The sequence below is a fragment of the Canis lupus genome, chromosome 25 (assembly GCF_048164855.1).
Source record: "Canis lupus baileyi chromosome 25, mCanLup2.hap1, whole genome shotgun sequence".
NCBI classification, from domain to species: Eukaryota; Metazoa; Chordata; class Mammalia; order Carnivora; family Canidae; genus Canis; species Canis lupus.
The window spans coordinates 38,841,388-38,864,097 of NC_132862.1; the positions used below are offsets into that span (position 1 = coordinate 38,841,388).

Here is a 22,710-nt window from a genome sequence, read left to right on the forward strand (position 1 = left end):
TAAAAACATATAAAAACATTTATTCACTAGGAATAATTGTGGCAGACACAATCCAGTGAAAGCAGCTCAATCCTGCTCAGTTAGGCTAGTTGAAGAACCATACTTTAAAAAAAGAAAGGAAGACAGGCAAACAAGTGTTTTACAGGAGCAACAGACTTCAAGGTCACCCCCACAAGACACCCTGCACAGCAGGGACGGGGACAGGGAGGATGACCTCTTAGGGCCTGTGCCTTCGCAGAGGTGCTCGGCGGATGGGTGTGGTCTTCTTGGGTGTCTCCTCTTCTGTCATCTCTGCCGAAAGCTCTACTCAGAGGATTGGAGAAATAAGAAAAAGCTGAGTCACAAAGATGGTGAAAAACAGATCTCAGAGAACAGTGGGATGGCCCCAGACCACACCGCAGAAATCAAACCCAAACTGCGTGAGGGGAGGACACCTGGGGGCAGGGGTGAAGACCATCTACACAGCAGGGCCCCATCGGAACCAGCCTCACCGCCCAAGTTGTGCTCCCTCTGGGCCAAGGCCGGGAGCAGCATACCTTCCTCGCTGGACTCATCACTTGAGAAGACAATTCTGGGTTTCTTTTTGAAAACTCGCTGTTGGGTATTTGGATGCCGATGGGCAGTACGGCAGGACTTGGGGGTGACAAAGTCACTGTCTGATGAGGCTGCAGAAGCCAGATGCTGGTGCCGCTTTGAAACTAGAAAAGGCAGAGACACCAGTCCCAGAAAAAGGAACCTCTGAGAGGAGGCCTGGTCTCTCCACCCGTGGGGCTGCCTCACATACCAGTGGAGGGTTTCTTGGTGGATGGGGCTCTCTGGCTACCCCGTTGGCCAACCTCCAGGTCTTCTACTGCATCCAACCCTCTGGTGTGGCAGACCCGAAGCTTCTGCTCAAATTCATCGATTATAGCCTGAAAGGGAAGAAGAGATGAAGAATAGGCCTGGAAACAGTTTTTTGTTTTTAAGATTTTAAAATCTTTTTTTTTTTTTTAAGATTTCTTAAGATTTTAAGATTTTTTAAAAGATTTTATTTATTCATGAGAGACACAGAGAGGCAGAGACACAGGCAGAGGGAGAAGCAGGCTCCATGCGGGGCACCCAATGCGGGACTCGATCCCGGGACCCCAGGATCACGACCTGAGCCAAGACAGATGCTTAACCACTGAGCCACCCAGGTGCCCCTGGAAACAGTTATTTCTATGATGAAAAAGAAGTCCATGAAAAGACACAGTAAAAACTAAGATGCAGAACACAGAGAGAGGCCAAGCTGAGAGGTGTACATTCTGCCTGACTCAGGTATAGGATGTTCTGGAAAAGGCAAAACTGTGGCAACAGTAAAAAAAATCAGTGGTAGCTGGGGGCTTGGGGTCCAGAGAGTGGGGGAGCACAGACACTTCTCTGGCAGTGAAACCATACTATATGATACTATAATGATGGACGTAGGCCACGACACACTTGTCCAAACTCACGGAATGCACACCAAGAGTGACCCCTAAGGTAAACTATGGACTTTGGGTGATAATGATGTGTCAACACAGATTCATCGATTGCAGCAAATGTGCCACTTTGGTGGGGGATATTGATTGTGGGGGAGGCTGTGTGTGTGTGGGGGCAGGGGACATATGAGGAACTCTATGCCTTCCACTCAATTTTGCTTTTGAACCTAAAAGTGCTCTAAAAAATAAAGTTCAATTTTAAAAAGAGAAAAAGAAACAGGAATTGAAGACAGAAAGACCTGGTCTCAGGTCATGCTGGTGACTTGGCTACAGTGCAGCCTGGGGCAGGTGAGGCAGGCCCGGGCAGCACAGACGCGGGTGTCTTTGCTAGGGCCGGACCATACTCACCTTGCCCTCAGGCTTGGCTCCACGCCGCAGCTTGCCCACGACCGACAAAAAATCACCAAAGATGGACTCATCTGACAGTTTATCCCCAAAGCAGTCAAAGTTGTCCAGCATCTTGCGGAGGCCTCGCTCGGTAAGCGGCAGCTGTGACACACAGTAGGCCAGGTCCCGGTACTGCCGCTCAGTCCTGCAGATGGCAAAGGCTTGTAGGAAGCAGCGGGATGCAGGAGTAAAGGCCCATCCTGCCTGGGCCTTGGAGGCTCCAACGGCTGCGGGGCGCCACGGGGGAAGGCAGTACCTGGCTGTGCGGAAGCGCTGACACAGCTTCTCCACCAGGCTCTCAGTCTGCTTGTCCTTGGTGATGTAGGAGAGCAGCTGCCTGAGGAAGGGGAGACGTGTGACCTCCCAGGGCCAGCTCAGACCTGTCCCTGACACAACCCCGTCCCTCCCTGGGCACCAACCTGCTGCCATCCTCCTGGCCGAGGGAGAAAATCCCCTTGGCCATGGCCTAGGCCTGCCTCAACATTCCTCCTGCCCTCTTCGTATGCTATCAGCAATAGGTCCACCCCACGCCCCTGAGAAATTTTCACTGAGAATGGGAATTTATAACAAAAGCACTGCCATGTAGTGAGGACTACTGTGCCTACCACCATGTTAGCAACTTTCTTGTACTGAACTTGCTCAGGAACTAAGGGACAAGTCTCACAGGCCTCATCCTTTAGAGGAGGAACACGCACAGAGAGGTTAAGTTATTGCTGGAGGCCATACGGCTAAGGAGCAGAGCCAGAATTCAAGTATAGATCCGTCTCTTTCCTAAGCATCTACTCCATGAAAAGTGTGCTTCTGGGCCCGGGGAACCATACTTCATGATGATGTGGAAAGGCTCTTCCTCCACCCCTCCCTCGGGGTCTGACAGGCGGCTGATGATATCTGGAAGGAGGTTATAGATCGCGTTGCCCTGAGACAGAGAGTGTCACGTTATAGAGATGGTGGTGTGCCTATTTCCTGAGCAGCGAGCCCTCAGCTTCCTCACTGCCTCTCACCTTGTGGGAAAGCTCATTGAAGAAGTTCTTGGCCAGAGCAGTGATCTGAGGCACGGGGTCAATGAGCAGCACAGCCATCTCGCTCACCTGCCCCTTTACCTTCACCATGTCCTTTAGAATCAGGTGCGTCATCACCAGTCCCGCTGTTCTCCGCACTTGCTGTGCTGGGTCCCGGAGCCTGGGGATGAAATCTTAAATCACTGGCAGGAAAGGCCCTTGCGGGGAATCTATTACCCTTTCTTCTTCTTCTTCTTCTTTTTTTTTTAAAGTAAATTCTATCCCCAATGTGGGGCTTGAACTCATGACCCCAAGGTCAAGAGCCTTCTGCTCTACTGACTGAGCCAGTCAGTGTCCCTCTATTACCCCTTCTTAATGTGACAGTCTAGAAGCAGTTAGAAAGCTGGGACCAGGGAAAGAGGCCAAGCTTGCAGTCAAGGCTTGGGATTGAGGCTCCAATCCTTTTGGGGCCATACAAAGCCATGGCCTGTACAGGCCAAGTATCAAGCAGATGTTCCAAGTAATGCTAAAGACCAGACAAATACAGTTTTAGTGATTCTCATACTTGCCGGATTACAGCATCCCAGAGCTGGTGAGGCCTGCTAAAGTGTCATGAGGGATCTCCTACCGAGCATACAGATGAGGTGTCCAGGGGTCCACCAGGTTGGGGAAGCGGATGGCCAGATCCCCAGTAGCAATCATGAGGTTAGACCGGACAATGGGGAGTGAGGACTTTTCCAGCATTGTGAACAGCAGACGAAGCTGGGAGTCACAGAAAGTGGCACTAGGGGCCAGAAGAGGGTCATCAGGGAGACCGTCCAATCCCCATCCTCTCAGAGAAGGGACTACCGCCCCAGGGCTTACCTGATCATGCAGAACTTGCCCAGGGCAAGTGAAGCTGCTGCAGAGAGCTCAGGGTTACTGTAGAGGCCAGGGTTGTTGCAGACTTTGAGTAAAAGCGGAACAAAGGCAGCCAGGACCTGTTTGCCTGTCAGAAGAACGGCTCTAGGTTTGGGACATGTTACATGGGCCAGGGAGCAGACCCCTCAGCAAGTCTTACCATCTAATAGCTCCTTCTCGCAGATGCCGCGGATGAGCTCTGCCTCTGTGTCATCAGCAGTGGCGCCCGCCAGCCCCATCTCCTCCTCCATGGTGGTCTCGGAGCTGGTGTTCTGGTGGGATAAGAAACCAGATGTCACAGCTTATCTGGGACAGTGTTGTTGACTAGAATGCATTTTGCAGGAATGCATCTGGGGAAAGGCAAGTGCTGCAAAAGTACTCCTACGACTGTCAAATGTGTCTGTGAAGAGGGAGGACTCCTGAATTAAACAGGAAAAGAACTAGGTCTTTGTCATTTTGTTTTCATGTTGCCAAATCTGAATTGGCAAGTTCGAAACTGAACAAATGGCATTTATTTTCAAGTTGCCAAAGCATATTCCTCCATCTCTGAACTCATCCTCAGAGAAGCATGTCATGTCCTGTATACAGTCAATAGATGGATCACGTGGACAATGGTTCAAGGTCACAGAGGTCAGACCTTATTCCACTGCTGTGAGGCTTATTGGTCTGCAAGGCATCACTGCCTCTAGTGGAGAACACAAGGTCCCCATCAGGCGGCAGGCCCAGTGCCCAGGGCTGATGGGAAAGGGGGGGCAAGTGAGTGCTCATCCTCATAAACAGCACCTCCGGGGGGGCAGCCTGTACTGCAGGCCAAGGCCCCTAACACAGTACTCTGTGTTTCCCTAAAACCTTCCTTCCTGGGTGATAGTGTACGGCCTGCTCCATCTTTGTTCTCACTAATCTTTCCCAGAGTAATAGCAGCAGGGAGCAGAGTGTCTTCCTTGTTTCATTTATTGGTAGAAAAGCACAGATCCCCAAGAGGAAATGTGAATGACCCATGGTCATGAAACAAATCTGGGCAATGGTTGACAGAGAAACCCAAATGCCCAGGCACTTCATTCACCTTCTCCTTTGGGTCCTTAGTCTTCTGCTCCTGTTCCTCCTGAAGAACCCGGCGCCGACAAAGCTCTCCACTCACTGCCTGTTCCAAATGTACCAGCTGCTGCAGAGCCACATCTCCAGCCAAAGACAGTAGGTTCATCAGTAGGAAAGTGGGGAGCACAGGGGTGTCCTCTGGAGGAGGGGAGGGGGATAGCCGGGAGAAAAAGACAGAATCAAGTCTCACAGGGCCCTGCACCCTATTTTGATAGATCTTCTTCTTGTTTGTGTGCTGTACACAGACTAGCAAAGAAGTAAGAGATAGGGACAAGGGAATGGTAGAAGCAACTGGCCCAACCTAAGTGACAACAGTGAGAGTATGGTCTGGGGTGGGGCAGGGGCTGGTATAAAAAGTAGTATTGGCAGCTGCTGCTGGCCTGACAAGGAAAGCAGTAGAGTCTGGCTGCTGCCCACTGAGGACCCTCTTTGTCTACTTACTCGGGCCCTCCTGGGTGGTGCTCTTCTCTCCCAAATTCTCCAGGGCCTGTTTTGCACAGCCCTGCAGTATCTGGGCACAGATCACGTCGGGGCCCTCTGCCAGTTGGTAAATGAGGGTCACTGCCACCTCTTTAAATGGGATCCAGAGTGGGTCTGGGTGGACAAAGCCTGCAGAGAAGAAGGGAGAAGTCACTCATTGCAGCCAAAGGACTCGATTCTACCCAAGGCCTTCATGATAACTCACCTCTTGTGATCACCTCCCGCAGTCGCTCAAATAGCCTATGTTCCTGAGGCAGCCGGAAGGGAGGGTGCCGTTTGCTCAGAGAAGGCTGTTGAGAACAGCAAAGACAAAATGTGCCTATGTGTTGAGAGTGGTTAAGAGGAGCCCCACTCTCCTTGGTTTGGAGATCCCCCATACCTTTCTCTTGTCAGAGAGGTTGGCGATGGCATGGCACACCTGCTGGGCCAGCCGGTAGTCTTGTGGAAACTTCTCATCCAGCCCTATGTTCACCAGTGTGTCTAAGTTGCTTCCCACAATTTCTGGTTTTCCTCTAGGAGAAGGAAGCCACAGAGTTAAAGCTAGTCGGGGACAGCACTCTGTAGGGAATAATGCCCAGTGGGGTAGGTAACAGCAAGCACTCTGTGCGAGGCTTTGAGAGCCCTGGAGCACTACAGAAGAGGCTCTACAGGGCTGGCCCTCAGAATCCCTCTCCCTGTACCGAATCCCATTATTTCTGTTGGGCAGGGTGGGGGGTAGGGGTAGGGGGTGCTGGTACTTGCACTGTTTTACTTTTCATTTAGGTAGCCAACTACTACCTGGTACAGCTGTGGGCCTGACTGCCGGTACCGAAGGGAAGGGAGCCTTCTCAGAGCCCTCCCTCCGCCTCTTATTCCTACTGCCTGTCTGGACCCGAGCCTTACCGTGCCATCATCCCAAGAAGGATGACAGAGGAACAGCGCTCCAGAGGAGAGCAGGGGACCTTCTGGGTTGCCCGCTCCCACAGCACCTGGGTCACTGCTGGCTTCAGTTCATCCTTCTGCACAAACTCACAGAGCTGAAGAGAGAAAAAAAAAAAAGGCTCAAGCCAGGAAATAACAATTCGCCTGATCCTTGTTCCACTTCTCTGAAGAGAGCACTGAGAACCCGAGGTGGGTAAAAGCAATGCTTAGGCACGGAAAAGGAAGGAGGAGGAGTCTGGGGAGGGGCTTCCATCTCTGTCACTTTTCCATCCTCATGCCCTCAAAACTGCATTTAAGATGACATTTTCAGAGTGACCTTGTTATGTGTGGATCCGTGGCTCTGACCACATTTTGGAGATTTCTAGTAGGTTTTGTTGCTGTTACAACAATGCAACATGTCTAAAATGGAAGGCTGCATCCTCCCTTGCCTTTTCATTTTGCCCAGAATACCAACACTCTTAGTCTCATATGCTTGAAACTTCATAGTCAACGTTTCCTCACTTTGTCCCACCTACTCTTTAAAATCCATCTTCCATTAAGTGCAATTCCATAGCTTTTCCTCCAAGGCCAGCCCCTCACCACTGCACACTTGACAGCAGCCTCCTCTCCACCAACCTGTATGTTCCTATTGGACCAGTCTTCCCAACACCTACTTCATCATGCCATACCTCAGCTCATCTTTTAGAAACAGCTCTTCTTTGCCTACAGTAGGAGCTCGGGGACCGTGAGCTAGCCTCCTAGCCTCGAAGACTTCAGGCCAGTGGCTGCCACGGGGCTCTTCTTTGCCCCAGAGAAGAGAAAAGGTGGCTGGCAGGAATGCTCCACCTAGTGGATGCTGGTGGTCAGCACCACTTCCGCCTTCAGGCTCCACAATCCAAATGCTTCAAAGCACATGGGCCTCACTAAAATGCTGGCAAACTGAAAGTCCTGGACTTGTGAAAGGCATTCAGGGACCTTTCAATTCCGTTCCAATCTACACTCCCACTTTATCTTTTGCAGGTAACAATTTCCAGCCAGAACACAATCTTCACTCTGCAACTTTTTGTGCTCTTTCTTGGCTCCCTCCTTTCTCTAATTCTCTGTATCCTGCTCATCAAGACCCTGCTTAAGTCCTCCCACTGTTCTCCTCAGAGAAACATACAAGGTAAGAGTATGTTTTCCGGAGCTCATATTGCCTGTGTCTCTCCCACAAACCAGCTGTCATTAGCCAAGTACCTTAACCTCTCAGAGCCTCAGGACCTGTCACCGTAAAATGTACATTAGCAGCATCACTTCAGAGGGTTGTATAAGCATGATGCAAGCTCCTACGAGCAAACTGCTGAGGACAGGCCTGGCATATATATAATAAGTGTTATTACATTACCATTCCTGCTATAACCATTACTTAGGCCACTTTTTCTGGCACTGATGTGCCACCTCGTTCTATAAACGTATAAATGTTTTTTGGCTACCCACTATATTGTTGGTTCCTTTAAAATGTTGGAACTTGAAAATAATCTTATACTTTGTAGGGCTGAGTAAATTGCTGAACACACAGTAATACTTATTGAATGAATAAAGAAAGTAGAAGTAAGGGGATGCCTGGCGGGCACAGTCAGAGGAATGTATGATACTTGATCTTGAGGTGTTAGGGGTTTGAGCCCCACGCTAGGTGTAGAGATTATTTAAATAACTAAATAAGCCAAAAACAAAACAAAACAAACAAAATAGAAAGAAAGTAGGAGACTTACAATTTCCTCAAGACACTGGATGGTCCCAACTGAGGCATCCACTAGCAGCGAAGAGAGATTTTGAATCAAAGCCTGGGCCTTGGCTCTGTGGGAATAGCAGAGAGCAGAGGTCATTAAAAACTGCTAAGTGTGAACCCACAAACAGGTTATTAGGGCTATCCCACTACAACGTCGGATAACTATGTAGGATGGGTTTGACTGGAAGTCTGAGCTCCACTGAATCCCATTACAGATCTATGTCTGATGATTTCAGAACTCCTCTAGAAGGATGCCCCCACATCCCCACCCTTCTTTTAGGAGACTGCAGACTCCTAAAAGAGTGCAGTCCTATGAGAAGCTGACCTCAGAGAAGTTGGCAAAGGCCAAAAAGTACCACATATACCTGGCGGAGTCCCCTTTGGGGTTGAGGTAAAGTTGGCGGTAAGCATTAAGCACAGCTTCCCGGACACCAGGCTCCTTAGACCAGATGAGAGGCAGCATGCGGCGCACCCCAAACAGGGCCTGAGGTACCCCAAATTGGAACACCATCACAAAGAATTCAATCACCTCCTGTACCACTGAGAGGATAGATACAAATATCACCCATTGCTTGGCCAAATTCTCCTAATACTTAAAGACAGAACCTTTCTTAGTGTAGCAACACGCAAGTGGAAGCTTTCCTCACTCTCCCTGAGAAAGTCAACTCCTGATGGCCTTATCATGAACTGTGTGTTAAAATGTGTATGCTCCATGGGGATATACACAGCCAAAAGAAATAAAGAATCCCAACAAAATAAAAAATAAAAAAGAATCCTTGCCTTTTTAAAGAGCAGATAATTACCATTAAAATATGGACAAGACTGGTTTTCCCAACCCCAAGACCCAGTCCTTACAGAGAGGGATGCTGGCATACCTGTTGTTGTATTTTCATACATCATCTTGCTGATGATGCCAATGGCCTCTGTGATCTTCAGAGAGAAGCTATAGGCGTCCTGCAGATACTGCACCAGCATCTCCTGCTTTACCAGTTCATCATTGTCCCTGGATTTCATAGGCTCTGACACACAGGGCTTATCTTTACAGTCTGGCTGTTTTAGGCCCGTGTTCCCTGCAGGCCCCTGGGTATTCTCCTGTGTGGAAGCTACTGGGCCTAGGAGTTAGACAGTTATAGGATGGTTATTCCTTGAGGGCTACCCAACACCTGTAACATCCCTGGACATTTCTTTCCACAGTGGGAAGTTCTACATTTAGAACCTACTCTAAAGTATCTTGGTTAGGGGCACCTGGGTAGCTTAGTGGTTGAGCGTCTGCCTTTGGCTCAGGGTGTGATCCCAGGATCTGGGATCGAGTCCTGCATCGAGTTCCCTGTGGGGAGCCTGCTTCACCCTCTGCCTATGTCTCTGCCCCTCTCTCTGTGTCTCTTGAATAAATAAATAAAATCTTAAAAAAAAAAAAAAAAAGATATCTTGGTTCATTTCTCAAAAAAGACTCCTAAAGTCCTCTATGGTTTAGAAACACCCTTTCCCTCCACCAAATGACTATCAATCTTAGGCTTTTGGGCTGCTTCTGTTCCAGAGTAGAGCTCTGACAGCTCTCTGGATTTCTTCAGCACTGGGTTCTGTTAGCCAGATCAGCATCTAGCATGAAGTTAATGGCACATAAATACTAGTAGAAATGTTTTGTTTGCTAGCTGATAAAGGAAAAGGAATTACCTTTGAAAATAGTCTCCAGAAGATTCAGGAACCTGGTCTCCTCTGACACTTCTGGGTCCATGTGACTAAATGGTTCAGACTCCTGGAAGTGGCCTATGGCTTCCTGAGTGAGAACGATGACCTGCCTGTCAGAACATCCACCTGTCACCAACTCAGGACTGACAAGAGTGTCACTGCAGTCTTCTATAAGGGAGCCTACCTCATGGTTCCATAGAGAAGCTAGACCTACTGCCCCAAAGAAAAGGAACACTTCTCATGCTTACAAAGTTGAGAAACACCTATTAAAGGCAGAGCTCAAAAAAACACTTTTCCCACTTCTAAATTGACAATGTTTTACTACACAGTCTTCAAAACACTCAAATAAGGCTTTTCAAATCTTGTGGCAAACATCTGCTTGAAAACTTTGCTAAGTCAAAGTTTGTGAAAAATAAGAGTTCAATAACTGGTTAATTTATGGTATATCCATACAATGGGATTCGATGTAGCCATAAAAAATAATGAGGCAGCTATTTATTAGGCATATATATTAAAAACACACAATACATGGTTCAGTGAAAAAAAGCAAGGTGGTAGACCAGAGGGTAGAATATTCTATCATTTGTGTAATAAGGGGAGGAAAAGAACATGTTTAACTTGTCTGTTATCTCTGGAAGAATGTGCAATAAACTCAGAATGTTGCTTCCTTGTGGAAAGAGGCACTAAGTGGCTAGGAAATAGGTCTGGAAAGGACTTTACAATACATGTCCTTTTTATAATTTTAAATTTTGTATCATGCAATGTACTAATTTTTTAAAAAAAGATTTTATTTTTAACTAATCTCTATACCCAGCGTGAAGCTTGAACTCATGACCCCGAGATCAAGAGGGTCCACCCACTGAACACCCAGGTACCCCTCAACCATTTCTATTTTACAATGAAACTGAGGCTCAGGAAGTTTAAACAACTTACTTGAGATTATACAACTTGAATTATACTCAGACTTTCTTTTTCAAATGGAGAACATTTGCATATATAACATTATTTACAACTAGTTGTTTGTGAAGTTTCTTAGAACCTTTCACATACTTGTAACTAGCCTTGGCAAGCAACTGACGGATGCGTGTTTTCACACCTTCAGCAGTCTCTGTATTAGCAATTGCCTCAGGAATCTCCTCTTCTTCCTGGGGAAGCTTTAGCAGCTGCTGCAGAGTAGACTTCAACTCTGGCAGCATGGCTTCCCACTCCTCCTCTGGGTCCAGCACTGTGGCTGAATGAGAAAGTTTCACTTAGACCCTTTCTTTGGACTTTCTGACAGCAGGAAGCAGAAATGGCTAGGGTGAGCAGGAACTACTTACAAACAGCTGCAGCTTGTCTCTGGGCCCTCATCTCTTGTAATTTCTGTGTCTCCTTCTTCAGTGGTCCAGCGAGGTCAGTATCACTAAGCTACCAGGGTCAAATGAGTATCAGAGTCACTAGGTCACAGAATTTGATCCCCGTTTCCATTTAATTCCTTCTCTTTGGGGTAGATCAAGCTTACTTACCTTGCAGGAAAAGGGATTGTTGGCAAGAAAACTGGCCAGGAGCTGAATGGCATTTTTACATACTAGTACTGACTTGTCTGCCAGACGACCCACTGCTAGGGCCACCACTGCTTGGAAACGTGTCAATGGGAGAGCCTGCATGGGGTACAAAGAGAAGGATGAGCTCACACCCCACACCATCCATTCTGCTAAAGGTGATCTACACTCTATCTACACCCTATCTACACTTTACACTGTACATAGAGCAGTACACTCTATGTGAGCAACCCACTATCTATTTATTAAGATTTTTTTAAAAAAATTATTTATTCATAGAGCGAGAGAGAGAGAGAGGCGGAGACACAGGCAGAGGGAGAAGCAGGCTTCATGCAGGGAGCCTGACGTGGGACTCGATCCAGGGTCTCTGGGATCATGCCCTGGACTGAAGGTGGCGCTAAACCGCTGAGCCACCAGGGCTGCCCAACCCACTCATTCTAAAGGAACTTTTCTATGGGATATAAAATAGTCTCTTCTAAGTGGTTAAGACATAGTATGGAGCCAGGTTTAAATGGAGCCAGGCTTCCTTGTCCTTGATAGAGGAAGACCTTTATTACTGGTAGTAACAATGTGAATTCCAGAGTCTTCTATGGGATACTGGATTCCTTTTTCCAGAGTACTGTATGTGTTTATCATGTGTAAAGTTATTCACCTTCTGCTGCACAATTCGGGTGAAGAGTTGCAGAACACGGCTCCGCACAAAGGAGTTGACGTCATGGCCATGGGCTTGCAAGGTGTCCAAGAACTGGTCTCTGGTGTCTCGGGCCGCTTCTTCCAGTTGATCACCATTCAGAACCTGCAGGACCATCTCTGCCATAGCTGCCAGCACAGCATTGCGCATCATGTAATTCTAAGGGAGAGCAATAAAAAGAGTCTGAGGCTCCACACTCCAATCCTAATTCTCCTTCCCCCAATCTCTTGGGCGTGTCCAGGCACAAAGAAGTGGCAAGGCCCTCAGTGAAGGGTAAGCTTGCTTAACTGTGACTTTTTCAGGTCAGCTACTTAGGTTTACCCCTGAGATCACTGGAAGGGGCCTCGTCTGCTCAGAGAATATAGAGACAAAATAAACAAGAGGCCCAAACAATTTTCCCCCATAAGGCTCATCACATATATGCACATTTGAAAAGTGTTCATTTCTACCTTTCGTTGGGAGGCCTCAAAGCCTTTGATCTTTACTAATAAAACACCCCCTCACCCCCTTCCCTTCCACTCCCCTTCTCACATTTTACTGACAAAGAGTGAGACATGAAGCACAAGTCAGCCCCCAGGGTGCCAAGCAAGTCCACTGCAGAATTTGGTGAATAGGGATTGGGGCTTCTGCCAAGCCAGGAGCCAGAGAATGGGGTCTTGCACAAGAAGTTCAAGTGAATTAGATGACTGAGTGGTCTGTTTTTGTCTTTGACATTCACCTACGAGTGCCCTGCATCAGTTTGGGAGGCAGCCAGGCAGAAAGAATTGAGAGGCGGCATTGTTTGGAGAGTGCAGGCGAGCCAGGTGGTAGGAAGAACGGAAGGGGCTTCATCCTGAGGAACGGAAGGGACTCAGAATCACAGCTGAGTGACTCTCACTAGACCTAAGGTGTGGAACTGCCAACCCCCAACCAGACCGGGATAAAACCAATTGATACTGAAATGGGGATTAATAAGTGGCTCTTTAGTCAATGAACTTTATCTGCTTCTCTGTAGGAAGAAACTGTCAAGAGTTATGCTTAGATACCTTGACTTCATGGGAAAGCCATCTTCTTGTTCTAAAGAACAGCCTTATAGCAATGTACTTAAAATCCCCAGACGAACTGGAGATTCCCAGGGGGCCACGTACCTCTCCATCCAGATAATCCAGCAAAATGCACATGCTGGACATCAGGATGGCCGGGATGCGTTCTGCTAGTTCTGTCAAGAAGGCTGCAAAGCCCTTTGTCCCCACAGGGTCCCGACTCAGCTCCTGGGGACACTTTTGTCCAATCTCTCTACACAGGGAAGAAAACACAGCCACAGCAAGTTAATTCACTTCCTAGTAAGGGAAGGTAAGACTGCTATCTAACATCTGAAGAAATCTAGAGTGCACAGAGAAAATACTTCCCACCTTTCTGTGTCTTCCCCGAGGGAGGGGAGAATCAGAAACTCAGAGAAGAGTCACCTTACGATCTCTCCCACTATGCTCTTCATTCCATAATCAGTTGCCCACAGACTCACAGCCGCCACCAGTACGGATGCCAGGTGTTCAAAGTGCTGCAGCATCTGGATGATTTTCACACTGGCACCTGTGGACATACTAAATGTGAGAAAAATTATAGGCAAAATGGAAAATATGGGGCAAAGCAGAGGGCTAACTTACTGAGCATATGGTTATAACGTGTCAAGGCGACACCGAGCAGGCGTGTTATGGCTTCCCGGGTGGGGCGGTTCTTCTGGTGACTAATGGTGGGGTTCTCCAGGAGGCGGTAGCAGCAGCCTGTAACCAAACTAAGAAAGGAAGGGAAGGAGATGTGAAGTCAGCTATATGGATTCCATTCTGTTCAGGCCCTGCATCATTCATTCTCCCTCACCTGCCCCCAAAGTCAGGGGCTTCTAGCTTTCTTCATTCTATTGCTCATCTTCTACACCAAGTTGCTTTGCTCTGCTGACCCTAGATAGATGTTCTGATCTTCAAGATGACCAACTTTCAACAGTTATGATGCCTACGCAGAACCCAAATAGATGATAAAAGGTAGAAGAAAGTAACCAAAGACCTCTCCCTCTCTCTCTCTCTCTTTTTAGAGATTTTATTTATTCAGGAGAGACACAGAGAGAGAGAGAGAGAGGCAGAGACACTCGCAGAGGGAGAAGCAGGCTCCATGCAGGGAGCCCAATGTGGGACTCGATCTTGGGACTCCAGGATCACACCCTGGGCTGAAGGCAGGTGCTAAACCGCTGAACCACCCAGGGATCCCCCAAACCAAAGATTTCTCACAGTCCTTATCTGATCAACCATTCAGCTGCATGGGATGTAGCTGATCATGCCTTTCTCCTGGAAACACCTCTTCTGGCCACATGCCAGACTCCCTTCCCCAGGGAGGGATAGGGATTTCTGCTCTCCTCTAGCTACACTTACTGATTTAGTAATCTCATTCAGTCTTGGGGCCATAGATAGCATTTATATAAATACACTGTATTCCCAAATGAGTACCTTAGCTGACCTCCCTCCTGCGCTCCAGATTTGTACACTCAACATCAGAGTCAGATAACATTGCTAGGTTGTCTGGTAAGCACCTCAAACTTTGTATCCAAAACAGAACTTCTGGGATGCCTGGGTGGCTTAGTGGTTGAGCATCTGCCTTCAGCTCAGGGCATGATCCGGGAGTCCCAGGATCAAGTCCCACATTGGGCTCCCTACATGGAACCTGCTTCTCCCTCTACCTATGTTTCTGCCCCTCCCCCCCCATGAATGAATAAATAAAATCTTTAACAAAACAAAACAAAAATCCCAGAACTTCTAATTGTCCATCCCCCGTCCCATTCCCCCCACCCGACCCCAAAACATGCCTCACAGCCTTGCCTGTATTTCAATTATTGGCAACTCTGTTCTTCCGCATCCTCATGCACATACCCTGGGGGAGTCATCCTTGACTGCACTCTCCCTCAAATCTCACACACATCTGTGAGCTCATCCTGTAAGCTCTACCTCTGGGAAACAGGTACAGGATCCATGCACATCCCTTCATCTCCACTGCCATTCTTGGGTTGAAGCTCCCACCATCTCTTGCCCAAGTCACTGCAACAGCCCCCTAACTGGTCTCCCGCTTTCTTCCTTTCCCTTCATAGTAACCTAACAGTAACCAGAGCTTGATGATCCCATTAAAATTCAAGTCAGAAAAAAAAAATAAATAAATAAATAAATAAATAAAATTCAAGTCAGATCACCTCACTGCTCTGCTCAGAATCCTTGAGCGGCCCCAGCTCACGCTGAGAAAATGCCAAAATCACCACAACAGCCAAGGGTCTACACACTTGGCTCTGCACCACCTCTGGGACTTCATAGCGTGTCCCTCTCACTGTGTGGCTGCCCCGGCCTCACTGCTATTCCCTGTCCTGTACATGCCAGATACATGCCCTCCTCGGGCTCTTTGTACCTATGGTTTTATTCCTTGACTTTCCTATTCCTCCAGACCCTCTCATGGCTCACCGGACTTCTTCTTGATCTTTGCTCAAATGTCACCACTTAAAGAGGTCTTGCTAGGATAGCTGATTTAAGACCACAACTCTTCCATCAAACTCTCCAATCCCCCCCCACTGTTCTCCACAATAATAAACTATAAAACACACCATATATTTTACTTATTTAAAAAATCATTTTCTGCTCTATAAACTCTAAGAGAGTAGAAACTTTTGTTTCCAGTGCCTGCCATACATACCAGCCATGTGCTCAGGAGACAATCAGTAAAGTCTGTGTCATGAATGACTAATGGGATTAAAGATGAAAAATTCACGGTAGTTTCTTACATTTATTATTTACTTCCTAACAACTCAGTGTTATGAGTATACTTCTATGTGTTACATATAGAAGTGCGGCATGAAATGAAGTATTCAGAAAGATGTCTGGCAACAAAGCCCTTGTTCGTCACAGCTCACTAACCCATAGGCATCTTAACCACCCACCTGACAAATTCCTCTTCAATTATTGAGTGGTTCCACAGGTGACGAATATCCAACTGGAGCAGCTGTGTTAGAAGCTGAAGAATTGGTTGTCTCTCTTCTTCCCAGTCAAAGCCATGGGCTGTTTTGGCCCGGGCTTTCTTCCCCTAGAAAAGGATCATATATTTAGGGAAATATAAGGAAACAAAAGCAGATTAAGATCTGCTAGTCCGAGTGCCTAAACTATCCAGTGTTGAGACAATGTAGAAACTAACACAGAAGACGTATTACAAGCTCTAAAATATAGAGGAGGTTCTTGTCAGGGAAGGATATGCTGTGATACTTTTGAATACTTCCCCATAAACCCTAAGTAAGGACAGAAAAGATTGCCAGAACTGTTGGATTCCCTTCTTTCCATTTCCCTACCTTTCTAGGCCCCATATTAAGTAAGCCAGAAACCACCAATTACCTTCCCAAGGTCCAGGTCCCTGAGGCTTGTCTGGCTGCTCATGGTCTCAAAGGATTCCAAGAGGCGTATCAGAGCATAGCAGTTCATTTTGAGAGCATTTAGGTGGGCACTCCTGTCTGACACACTCAAAGCTGCATCATCCAGGATAGCGGGAAGTTCCTGGGAATGACGGGATACCACTACAAGGGGCAGAATCTGGAGTCAGCTTCATTCACTTTCCTCACACACCCCAACTTCAAAAGACCTTTTGCATTTGCAGCCATCAGATTACCAAAGATCTGTGTTTCATCTCTCAGTGGCCACAACACAAGCTAAATCCTTTGGGACCCCTGATCTCTTTACCCTGAACATGCCCTGTCCCCACTCTCTCACTCCAGCTACCCTAGTTTCTCTCTGGCAACTGGAAGAACCCTCTTATTAAAGAGAGGTAGTTCAAAAGTAGGAAATATTTCTTGTTGGTCTGCCCTTACAGCGAACACACATAACTCTGTATTGCCCACCAAGATTACAGACCTTAATAGGTCAAAGGTCCCCAGGCTTAGCCAAACCAACTGAATCACCACAGCCTTGATATCATCACATGGCTGACAAAATACAGGAGTAAACAAACAATGACAAACACCTTCCATCACCTAACCCCTGACCCACAGATACCTTTTATCAGGAATTCCAGAGTATCTTCCTGGAGGCCAGGATCTATACTTCGAAAGTGACTACGAGGGAAAGAAAGTGTGGGGGTTAAGACAGGAAACTGCAGATCCCATTCTAAATCAGATCAAACCTGAAGAATCTAATACTTAAATATATCTGTGAAATTGCTCGAATGAATGTGGTGTTAAGTTGGGGTCAATGCTCATTAGTAGGGATCTCAGCACCCAGAACATTTGTCAGTGCATCTATAATTTGGAATTTCAGGACTAACATGCAAAGTTAGGGTAACTAGCCACTGGTTCTTAAAGTACCAGCTAGGTGCTTTATACTTACTGTAGAATGCTGTAGACTGTATCAAAGTGTTCCAGCATAGCCAGGGACCCCTGAGCTCGGAAGGCAGCCTGAAATGCTATAAAGATGAAAGAAACTAATTAATATGGAGGGGAGAGGCCTTTTTGGTAAATTCTATTGATGGCAGAAAACCGAGTTAATTACTTTTATTGGTTGAACCACCAAAAGAACTCATTTCGATGTAACCTATTATAATATCTTACATTTGTCATGTTTTATAATGAAAGCCTCACTTGAGTTTCATGACATCTGTGAGTTAGATAAAGCAGATGGTATTATGCCTATTTTACGGAAAAAGCAATGAAGTCTCAGACTGGTTGTGTGACTTGTCCAGTGTAGTTAATAGTGAGGACCTATTTTTTTTTTTAATTTTGAAATTACAAAAGTGGCAAAAACCATACAAAGTTCTTACACTTTTCACTCTGATAATGTTAACATCTTATATAACCACCACTCAAGAATCTATTCTAAATGAAGAAATTAACATTAACTGAATGCCATTAATGAATCTACAGACTTTATTTGAATTTTGTTGGTTGTTCTATTTGTCCTTTTCCTGGTCCAGGATCCCATCCAGGGTCCCACAATGCATGTAGCTGTCATGTCACTTTATTCTTCTGTCTTTGTCTTTCACAATTTTGACACTTTTGAAATGTGCTAGTCAGTTATTCTGTAGAATGTTCTTTGGTCTGCGTTTGTTTGCTATTTTCTCATGAGGTTATGCATTTTTGGCAACATAACTGTAGAAGGGATGCTGGATTCTTTCAATGCATCATACCAAGGAGTACATGGTATCATTGCCTTATTACTATGTTAACTTTGACCACTTGGTAGTGTTTGCCAGGTATCTCTAGTGTAAGTTACTATTTTCTGCTTTGCAGTAATTAAGTATCTTGTGGGGGGATACTTTGAAGCTATGCAAATATCCTGTTTCTCATCACATTGTGCCCCTGAACTCCACAATTTTACAACCAACAGACTGACTAAACCTGCTCCTCTCATATTCTACTCCATTTCAGTTAATGGCAGCTCCATTCTTCCACAAGCCTTGTCATCATGCTAGTCTTCTTTCTTTAACCCTAAAATTCAATCCATCAACAATCCTGTTTGCTCTCCTTTCAACATCTATCTGTTCAGTACCTAACTTTTCAGATTACCTCCACTGCTATTACTCCAAGCACGCTAACTGGTACTGCTGTATTAGCCTCTCCATTGGTCTCCCTGTTCTTCCCTTGGCCTTCATACTCTGTTCCACAGACTAGTGATACTTTTAAAATGTCAGACCGTGTTACTCCTGGGCTCAAAGCCCAATGGCTTTCAAACTTACACTGACGCTGTATCTTTACTATGACCTACGAGGCTCTAGATTAGTGCTCCTCCAACTTAAATGTGCATCCGAATTACCTGGGGATCGTCTTAAAAAATGGATTTTCTGATTCAGTAGTTCTGGGTTGGGTCTTGGATTTCCAGTAGTTCCTAAATCATGATTCTAATGTTGCTAGTCTGAAGACCACACTTTGAGGAGCACAACTCTAGGAGAATCTGTACCACTTCTCACCTGATCTCCCTTTCCCTAGCTTATTCCACTCCAACCATATTCACATTTTCCCACCTCAGAGACATGGCACTGGCTTTTCTTTCTGTTTAGAATGCCTATGAGAATTGGCATAGTTCACTTCCTTGCTTCTAAGGCCTCTGCTCAAATGTCACCTATCAGCAAGCCTTCTCTGATCGTCCAACATAAAATGTAGTTCCTACCCACCACACTGTATCTTATCTTGCTTATTTTTCTCCCTGGCACTTGCAACCATCTGATATATCTCGTATTTATTTATTCCTTGTTGAGAACCTTGAGAAAAAACTGTCAACCTGTCTGTCTTGTTTACAGTTGTATATCCAGTACCCAGAATAGTGCTTGGCACACAGTATATTGTTAGTAAATACTTTTTCAATAAATTAAACAATTTGATCTTGTAGAACTTATAATTAGGATTCTAAACACCAAAAGCAATGAAATTATTATAAAAAGAACTCTTTAAAGAGAGTGATTATCTATTTAAAAAATAATGCATTATGGGATGCCTGGGTGGCTCAGAAGTTGAGTGTCTCCCTTTGGCTCAGGGTGTGATCCCGGGATCCAGGATCGAGTCCCACATCAGGCTCCTTGCAGGGAATCTGCTTCTCCCTCTGCCTGTGTCTCTCATGAATAAATAAAATCTTAAAGAAAAAAAGAAAATTTAAAAAAATGATGCATTATAATACCCAAAGAACAATTTGCTACAGTGGGCAGCCTAGGCAATTGGTGATGCACATATCAATACAGTATGGAGAGAACAGTCTATCTCTCCTCCATAGTGGATACTGTTGGCTAGCCACCTACCCGTTGACTTCCATACTCTGCCTTCTTTGCTTACCAAATGGTGATACGTCTAGGTTTGGGGAGGCTCCTAGATAACTATCTTTTTTTTTTTTTTTTTTTAAGGTTTCATTTATTTATTTGAGAGAGTGTGAGTGAGCAGGGATGGGGAGAAGGTGAGGGCAAAAGGAAACTCCCTGCTGAGCAGGGAGCGTGATGTGGGGCTCAATCCTGGGAGTCCAGTATCATGACCTGAGCCAAAAGCAGACAGACATCCAACTGAGCCACCCAGGTTAGACAATCTAGGTGATTCCATTTCCCTTACCAGTAAATAGTTAGGGAAACAGGCAAAATCAATTTTGGCTAACTCTGATTGGGAGGCTTCTGATAAAGCTTTAAAAAAAGAAAGAAGAAAAGATAAAATGAAAGAAGAAAAGAAAAAATCTTTTAAAAGATTAAAAAAAATCACCCTTTCTACCTTTGGAAATCAGAGCTAGGAGCTGCCATTTAGCAACCATGATGGGAAGGCAGAGAAGAGATAAGACGGAGTTAAATTCTAGCTGATGTATTAACCAACACTTCTTGTAGGAGTTAACAAATTAAGTAGGCAATTATCCCTATCTTACAGATGAGGAAACTGAGGCACCAAGAGAATAAGTAACTTGTCCAAGGTCAAAGTGGTAGAGCCAAGATTCAAACTGAGATAGCTTGGCTCCTAAGTCTTAATCTCTACTTTATGTACCTCTCCAAAACAACCTAACCGACACAAGACCACTTCCAATAAGTATAGTGACATTATGGGATCTTGTTGATAATGTATAAATTGCTTATTCATCTGTAGGTTTCAAGGGATAACTGCATTGTACATATGCTGTTCAGTGTTGCAGCTGTACATGTTCCCCCCCCCATTATTGCATACTCTTGGAAACAAGAGATCTAGACTTTTAAAAAATATTACCTGATACAGGTCAAGCAAGTCCCATACATTCTGAGAAAGCTACCCTCTCCTATAACTTTTAAATCTACCAGAACATAATTTTGGCATATGGTAAGAGGTAAAGATCAAAACTAAGTTTTTGTCTAAAGAGTAGCCACATACATCAAGACTGTTTATTGAATAATGGAGAAAATGAGGTCAATGTGTATGTATACTTCCCATGTAATACATCCCAAGCAATGCTAGGAAAAAATTGACTAGGAAAGACAAGTTCTTTGCCCTCATGGAGCTTAGTGGTGTGGTGGAACAGAGAGATGATATAATTACATGTAAGACGGTTGTTTTGAGGTGTAGGCACAGTAGCAGCTATGGAGTCTTACCTCTGAGCTGTGATGGAAGATGTTTGATCGACAATATCTCTTGCACAACATATTGGTTCACTCTTCCACTTTTCAACAACTCCTCTGGGGATATGGGTAGATGGAACTCATACAGTTGGGGCGACATCTTTCTTCCACTGACTCACAGGGCTGGAAACCAAACAGCAAACAGGTCAGGGTCTGTAAGTAAGGCCTGTCTTTTTATCCTCCCCTCTCCAATATACGATGCTTATATTAAACTTATTTCAGGCTAGTAACGTTATCTTAGAGGATGTGAGATCAACCCTGAACTAGAAGCTAATTCTAGTTGTGACTCTGTCATTTGGTCATGTCACTTAACCCTATGAACCTCATCTGCAAAACGAGTTACTAATCTCTGATTATTTTACAAAGTTGCTCTGAGGATCAAATGAGTCAAAGGGTATGAAAATGTTTAAAGAGTTGTAAGGTGGCATATCAATGCATCACGTTAGCATTATTATTTCTGTTTTTATGGACAAAGCTTAAATACTGAGAAAATGTCTCACCCGAGGCCAGGACAGTGGGCCAACATAGGCTACTGGGTGTTCCGGCCCCAGAATGGGGAGAGTATCAACATGTAACATTTGTTTACTGTGTCACGTTCTTGTTAGGCTATCTAAATACAGATCTGATCTAGTTCTCCGAATGCCAATCTCAAGGAATGCATCAAAATATAACCCAATTTACAGATGAGGAAATTGAAACTAAGAAAGGTTAAGCGATTTGCCCATATTCCGTTGCGGATCTGTTTCTACGGCATCTTACCCCAAGAATACACACGCCTGCAACCTCTTCGCCTCTCATACCCGAATTAATACCGCGACATCCTGCCCCGCACCCAACATTCCTGGCCTTTCATTCCCCCAGCCCATTAACACCACACCTCAAGAGTTCGCCCGCCGCTCCTCCGACTCGGGTTGCGAGGACGAAAAGAAGGAAAAAACACGGAGTGCACAAGATGCACCAATCAGCACGGCAGCACTCCAGCGGGCAAAGAAACGAGCCAATCCCCGGCAGGCGGAAGCAAAAGCCCGCCTCCGAACCAGGCGCCGCGCGGGCAAAGCCACAAACGTGGAGTTCAAATCTCAACGGCCGCTAGGAGGCCAATCGCGACACTCCCTGCACAGACCGGCCAATCACATGCCGGAAGCCGCCGGAAGGGCGGGGCCTAGACCCAGTACCCGCCTCCTCGTCTCCCCGCCGCCTACTGCTGCGGCGCCCCTAGCTGGGAAGTGGTAGTGCCCTGGGCTAGGGACCCACTCGAGTCGCTCCCCCCACGTTCCCCAGTACTGGAGGCAAGTCCAAGCTGGGAGTTGGGAGGCTGAGGCTCTCATCCACGTTCCGCCATCTCCTCTGCTATGTGACGTCCAGCAGGCCACTTCACTCTCTGAGCCTCAGATTTCCTCCCCTGTATAAAAGGGGGAATAAGAGCAGCCTCAGCGCAAAACTGCTGTGAGGCACAGAAAAAAGGAGCTCGGGGTTCCAAGGTCCGCACCTTCATCTTCCTCACAGTTGAGGGACGCCCCAGGAAAGGGTAAATTTTCTTGAAATTCAGTTTTGAGGCGTCCCAGGCAACGACGAGACGAGTCCTCAGCCCCTCCGGCGTTCCATGATTTCTGCAGGCGAACCGGAAACGCCTGGGCGGGGTGGGCCGGGAGGATGTCAAGGCCTCCGTACAACG

General features: G+C 46.2%; 1 protein-coding gene, 1 long non-coding RNA gene and 1 other non-coding gene across 6 annotated transcripts; 1 reads left to right on the forward strand and 2 right to left on the reverse strand.

Annotated features, from left to right (window-relative positions):
• On the reverse strand, window positions 1-22,680 carry NCAPD2 (non-SMC condensin I complex subunit D2). Of its 4 annotated transcripts, XM_072797460.1 has the most exons (33): window positions 22,525-22,680; window positions 21,913-22,437; window positions 21,009-21,158; window positions 17,318-17,393; window positions 16,988-17,046; window positions 16,334-16,512; window positions 15,889-16,031; window positions 13,589-13,716; window positions 13,391-13,514; window positions 13,073-13,220; window positions 11,907-12,104; window positions 11,219-11,353; window positions 11,033-11,120; window positions 10,764-10,944; window positions 9,699-9,823; window positions 8,900-9,136; window positions 8,390-8,564; window positions 8,008-8,092; window positions 6,239-6,372; window positions 5,736-5,868; window positions 5,562-5,646; window positions 5,318-5,485; window positions 4,845-5,014; window positions 3,942-4,053; window positions 3,746-3,869; window positions 3,510-3,665; window positions 2,885-3,062; window positions 2,705-2,799; window positions 2,140-2,220; window positions 1,845-2,028; window positions 785-911; window positions 537-698; window positions 1-303 (listed from the first exon to the last, which is right to left on the reverse strand). In XM_072797460.1, exons 3-33 carry the CDS (start codon window positions 21,133-21,135, stop codon window positions 218-220), a joined length of 4,203 nt encoding a protein of 1,400 aa, XP_072653561.1. In that variant the 5' UTR covers window positions 21,136-21,158; window positions 21,913-22,437; window positions 22,525-22,680; the 3' UTR covers window positions 1-217. The 4 variants fall into 4 exon arrangements, with proteins under 4 accessions (XP_072653561.1, XP_072653563.1, XP_072653562.1 ...); XM_072797462.1 differs by lacking the exon at window positions 21,913-22,437 and having other exon boundaries at window positions 22,525-22,675; XM_072797461.1 differs by having other exon boundaries at window positions 21,913-22,658.
• LOC140616748 (uncharacterized) lies at window positions 5,219-9,010 on the forward strand. The gene is made up of 2 exons (XR_012017119.1): window positions 5,219-6,466; window positions 7,277-9,010. It is a non-coding gene; the product is annotated as an uncharacterized lncRNA (long non-coding RNA).
• On the reverse strand, window positions 16,591-16,918 carry LOC140617744 (small nucleolar RNA U85). The gene has a single exon (XR_012017923.1). It is a non-coding gene; the product is annotated as a small nucleolar RNA U85 (small nucleolar RNA).
• Window positions 22,681-22,710: the final 30 nt, after the last annotated feature.